This window comes from Limulus polyphemus, unplaced genomic scaffold (assembly GCF_000517525.1).
Source record: "Limulus polyphemus unplaced genomic scaffold, Limulus_polyphemus-2.1.2 Scaffold9655, whole genome shotgun sequence".
NCBI lineage: Eukaryota > Metazoa > Arthropoda > Merostomata > Xiphosura > Limulidae > Limulus > Limulus polyphemus.
In genome coordinates this window covers 11,631-17,942 of record NW_013675265.1, presented here as the reverse complement: position 1 = coordinate 17,942, position 6,312 = coordinate 11,631, and the positions used below count along the sequence as shown (strand labels likewise).

Below are 6,312 nucleotides of genomic sequence, written 5' to 3'. Positions count from 1 at the left end.
GGCCCTTCCCTTACATTTCCACCATCTAAAGGTGGAAATGTAAGGGAAGGGCCATTAGATGGTGGAAATGTAAGGGAAGGGCCAATTCCAGTGGCCTTTCCCTCAAATATGATACTGCAGTTTCCATTCACCTATTCTCGGATATTTGTTAAAGGTAAAAATGTCTTTTCAAACTCTTAATAAATTAATTAACAGGGACATATCATTACATTTCTCAGAAGACACGGGGGGAGAGTTAACTGCAGTAGTGTGATGGTACTTCCTTATTGTAGACAGACTGTTTACAGAATGAAGGTTAACTGCAGTAGTGTGATGGCTCTTACTTGGGAGGAGGGTTAACTGCAGTAGTGTGATGGTACTTACTTGGGAGGAGGGTTAACTGCAGTAGTGTGATGGTACTTCCTTATTGTAGACAGACTGTTTACAGATCGTAATCATGTAGCAGTTTGAAGGGAGATAGAGGAGTCATGTCTCTTGCCAACAAGTCTGTTACCCAGCATGTTAACATCTGCACATGCTCAGTCAAAACTTCAGTGGCCTAGTTCAAGTTTGACTCAGTTTCATTGATCTCCATCTCAATTCATTTAACTGCTTTACACAATAAATGTCAATCATTTTTAACTTCCCACTATACTTTAACTTATTGCTAGAACACTAACTAAAGTAAATCCAAATAAAACTCATAAATATCTGAAGGTGTCAGAGAAAAGGTCCCTGTTCAAGTGCCAAGTGCACTGTACCATATCAAATAACAAGGTTACTACCAGGGTATGAAAAACCAGATTTATTAAAAAAAGTTTCACAAAATATTAACCACTAATAAAAGGGTGCCTAACCAGGACATTGTAAATAAAGAATTCAAACTATGAATACAAAAAGAGAACTTTATTAATATCAAGATAATGATATCAATAATAATGAACCAGGAAGAAAGAACCAGAAGAAGAAATACATAACATGTAAGATCATTCACAATAACTACCACTACTAAAAACCTGTATATACAGTAGTAATTGGCACTACAATATAACTGTTAGAGACTGTTAAGTACTAAATTAGATAATATTGTATAAACGGAAAACGTACATTACCTGATAACTTGACACACAAATGTAAAATTCACTTTTTTTAATAATTTATGGGAATAATTAAAACTATTTACATAGAGAACACACTATATGTTTCAACAGGACATTAGTCTGTGTTCTGTACCTGAAGACAGCCCAATGTTCTTTAGAAAAAACTTGCTTATAAATCGTAAATTGTTAATTTTCTGTTTTCATTTAAACAAAAATTATCAGTCAATTTTATAACACAATAAGATTACGTCTACAAACTAAATTACCTGTACTAATAGTAGTACAAAGAAAAAAATCTTGCAAACGTATCATATAACGTTATAACTAAATACATTTCATATTACAAAAAAAAAAGGTAAAGAAAAACAATAACAAGGTTGATTTTATCCTGAAAATTATACCTTTCCCTGTAGTAAAGTCGCAACCGTGCATCAATGTGGGTTACCATTTCACTTTATACGTAGAATTCTAAGGCCTAGCGAAGACATCGTGTGTTATTACTAAAGAACACGGCCAGATTCTGTTGCTATTCTTGATTTCAGTTTCTTCATTATTATTACAATTTAAACTGCCAATTTTGTACCCGTTCAGAATGTCTTCTGATTTCGTCACTTACAGCCGACTAAAGATGTTTCTTCAGCCTGAGCAAGTCGACCAGCTAATATTAGCCTGATTTTTGTACTCTGGTCTTAGTCAGTAACGAAGATTCAATCATACTAAAAACATTTCTCGAATCATTATTTAAATCTTAATCAAACCCACTTCTTTACAGCCCTCAGATTCCCCTACTAAACAACTTATATGTAGATACGATGCTCAGAAAATTGCATTTACAAAACAGGTAAACAAAAAAAAGCATAAAAAAAAAGAGAGACTGTAACGGAGTTCCTTGTTTCGATTGAACGGCACCGCCTCGGGTGCGCCTTACCGTGACTGCGTCGCTGTTCCTGCACGAAACGTGCAGTATATATTAGTAGAAATATGCGCGTGTGCGCAACACTGTAACAGAACAGAGCTATTTATAACAGCCCCTCTTTCCAAACATTGTATTCTTCTGACATGTTAGCATCGAGAACGTAGTAATATTCTCCCTCAATGTATGTTATATTGTATGGTGACAAGGGTTGAGGAGATTCCCGTACCTCTGTGTACATTGATGAAATACGAAAACGTTTAATTAAAAAATAGTACTTTCACATGTTACGTAACAAGTATTCTGGGCACAGACGTTATAAGATAATGACTATTATTTCACATGTTCTTAGAATTACATGTAAATAATCGGGACGTGAATTGGTGAATGTGTGTTGTTCCGCAAGACGTGAGAAGAAATATTTGGATAAATGATACTAAAGAATAAATTGACACGTCTAAATGAAAACTTTTTCCGATTTATGTTGTGCGACATTTGTAGCAGACGGCCTTTATCAGGCACTTAAAACCGTGTTACACTAAAATTAGGCTCAGAAATAATCGTTAAAAGGTAAGGTAGTATAAATATTCTAATTACACACGTTCAACGTGGAGCACTGTGACAACAATACTGATAAAAACATTGTCGAACTTATCACGTAAATATTATTAAAATTAGCAAGAATATGGAAAACAGTAACTAGGACAACTTAAATTTGAAAATAATAAACATAAGCTCGCAAAATAGTAAAGTAGTAGCATAGGTAAGGATTTAACCAGCAGTAAGAGATAAAGTAAACGTGTAAAAAAATGTTTAATGGAATTATATTAGAGAAAAAGTTGGCGAAATTTTATAATTATTTGAAAGTAAATCTTTCGTTTATAACATAAGGGGTCTTGGTATTGATTTGGAAGCTCAGACGGTGTTAATTTACTGAGTGGCGCACTTCTCATGACTGAGACTACCATGTCGGAGGTACCATTGTGGTCAGGATAAATGAAGTGTCTAGGAACTGGGAAGTCAGAGGAGCCTTCTCTTACAGATCTAAAGTTTTCACGAAAACGATGGGGGCTGTTTCTCCAATATATAGTTTGTTACGCCTGCTACGCTGAAGCCAGTAAGCAGTAGCGTGCAGAGGGGGAGGGGGCGAAAGGTGCCGGGGCCCCAGGTATCCATATCGGGAGGGCATCCAACGCAAAGAGTCGAATCAAATAGTAGAACCCTTTCCGCCCTTCCCCAAGGTCTTAGGTACAAGGCCACGGGCATCATAGAACCTCTTCACGCCACTGCCAGTAGGTAACACATTCTGATGTGACGTGGAAAGTGTAACTAGGGCCAGTTATTGTGGTGGTGTTAGAAACGTATGGTCAGGTATGACAAATATATATGGTACAACGATGAGTTTTATCAACGGGAGGTTGTTGTCGTCTTTGAAGTTGGGATTACGTCTATAAGGTGCTAGGGGAGGTGTAGTATATATTTGGGCAGTGGTGGGGTCAGTCATCAGTAATTTAAATGTTTTTTGTATGATATTGGCTACTTATCTGTTGAGGGGACGGTATGTTAAAAGGATGGATGGCATCTGGTACGATGTGTGTACGTGGTTGTTTGATGACATCAGCCGGGTAGTTACGTTGTTGGAAAAATCCTGCCAACTCCGTGGTTTTGGAGAGGTCTTGGTTCTCAGGACCTAAGCCTTGTGAACTGCCCTTTGTTTTTAATCGTACCAAATACCACCTAACCATTATATACATTGGTGATATGTTGTTGAGGTAAAATCCCCATATATATTGAATGCAGTTCATTTAATTCTTCGGTAACGATAAACATTTTCTTAGGAAATCACTTTACCTCTTTTGTTGTCCATATGATGGCGCTTCAGTAGCAGGCAAGAAAGCCATAGTCGAGGGAATGTCAAGAGAAAGTTTGTAGCAACTAGTGTTCTAAATGAGACAGGTTTCGGAGGCAGGAACAACGACGGTCGATCTCCAGATGAAGAAAAATCCTCTCTGTGAAGAGACACAATAATTTGGATGATGAAAATTTCGATAAGTTATCTTCGCGATGTCTCTGTATTAACTTAAAGACAAATAGAAATTACAATATCGCAATATTAAGATAATAAACGTTACGTGTTTGTACAGTAATATCACTAACTTATGAATTAAAATGTATATATTTATGTGCGTGTTCGAGATTGAATAAAAATAAGACACTTAGCGTATGGTATCCAAGTAACCCTCTCCATACCCACTTAACATTTGGGTAATAGAACGTAATATCCTAGGTATCGTTCTTATTGTCCAACTTAACACGTTGTTGCGTCAGCGAGGTCACGTGACTAGTATCACGCCACGTCCTTCTCGAACCTTCGTGAATTGTCGGGAGACTACTAGATTGAGGGTAGTCTGGTATATATAAGACGGTCACGGCAATAATATGAGTAATTGAACGGAGTATTGTTGAGTCGAGCACGTGAGACGTTCGTTGAGAATTATAGCGTTTGTTATAGCGCGACTGTTGAAATTAAGTGTATCACAAAGTTATATTCAGAAAGAATAAACCAGTTTTATTTAAGAAAGGACTTGTGTCGCTAATGTTTCGTCGGAACGAATTTACGGAAAATTAACTAACGAACGGAGACGTAATAACGTCTTACGATAAAGGTAATAAGAACGTTTCCAAGTAACCACTGTCAGTATCCAGTTTAACATGTATTGCGACAAGGTAAATATAAAATTAGTTTTCAAGTTACCACTCACAGTTAACCTTAGCATTTCTTGCGATAATGGTAACTATATAGTTAGGTTGAATTATGCCATTAAAGGATGAATATAACCTCTTATTGTAGTCATTAACTTAGTTATAGTCAATAACTGTCAGTCATAAACAGTTTTCCGAAAATAGATGAATTGTGTGTTTTGTGGTAAGAGTTCCGCGCATTTTTCAGGATTCTGTAGAATAGTAGAGCCAATGCTGTTATGTCAGGATTTTGTCGATTATTGGGACCCTTGTCATTCTGTCGGGATTTTAGAGAATAATGGGCCTATTGTCATACTGCCAGTATTTTGTCGATTATTGGGACCTTTGTCATTCTGTCGGGATTTTAGAGAATAATGGGACTATTGTCATACTGCCAGGATTTTGTCGATTACTGGGACCTTTGTCATTCTGTCAGAATTTTTGAATTACCTTGAAGAAGAAACCACACAGGTCAGGGACTCGTGGTTGCAAAACTGGAGATATGTTATCAATAAAACTGATTTGATAACTACAATCAGTGAATAAATGTTACTGATATACTCTGGTTTCAGCTCTGTTGTTCATTTTGTTGAAGAACAATATAACCAGCAAAATTTAAATTTTTTGGTTTGTTTGTTTGTCTTAGGGCTACCTGTTGTGTTTATTGTAAGGGATCGAACCCTGTATACTTAATGCTGTTCCACTGAGGGACTTTTTTTTTGAGTAATTAATTTAACTTAAATAGCTGATAACCTAAAAGTTGTTAAGAGAGAATAAATAAAAGTTTGCATCATGATCACAGATAACATACTAAATGTTTGTTATTAACAAGTAAACTGATTGTAACTTGCGCCTGCATTGTTTAATATTACACTAGTGTTTTATACTTTCCATTGCTATGTGTTGTGAATTATTAATTACAACATGTATTTCCTTTACCACTCATCATCACATTTCCCAAAATGTGTACTTCACATGTTTTTATAATTATGTTAATATATGTTCAACGAGTAGGGATGATTGTAAGAGATACTCCACTACAATGGCTATGCAGCCTGAAGAAATCTAGATAAATGAACCCCCTTTAGTTTTTAATTATTATTATTTGCCATCTTGCAAGAAGACTGGTGACAAAATCTGTAACTTGCGTTAACAAGAAAGAAATGCCAAAATAACCAGAACAGAAATGTACAATGACGTATTGTTGAAGCACAAACAGAGTGGCTATTAAGTGTCCTTGAACTATCAAGTGAAAACAAGGATGTCGATCCTGATAACCATTTTACTAAACAGCTTGAAAAAGAGATCTTGAGAATAATGATGTAACACTGACGTACAGACTGACAAATAATGCTGTAACAAGTTACAAATTATCTGTTTAACCTCATTCTTAACAAAGATGGAACTTTAAGTAACCAGTGCTTAAAATCATAAATAATATTGAAGGTTAAAACTGGTACACAATTAAAAACATTTTATTTAGACCTGAGGTTGACGTTGCAACATCGAAACATGTAGAGTCGTCAACTTTTTCAAGGACATAGATAGGCCTAAATAAAATGTTTTTAATTGTGTACC

At 35.8% G+C, this 6,312-nt stretch overlaps 1 protein-coding gene across 3 annotated transcripts in view; it reads right to left on the bottom strand.

The window, feature by feature from the left end:
* Positions 1 to 6,312, bottom strand: part of LOC106476023 — a 12,338-nt gene that overhangs the window by 3,924 nt on the left and 2,102 nt on the right. For 2 of the 3 annotated variants that reach the window (XM_013936695.2, XM_022380005.1), the window contains exon 2: positions 3,844 to 4,001. In XM_013936695.2, coding sequence (XP_013792149.1) covers positions 3,844 to 3,893 — 50 coding nt within the window. In that variant the 5' untranslated portion in view covers positions 3,894 to 4,001. Of the gene's footprint in view, positions 1 to 1,480; positions 2,007 to 3,843; positions 4,002 to 6,312 lie in introns of those variants that run through there. The other variant, XM_022380007.1, reaches the window with a different exon arrangement.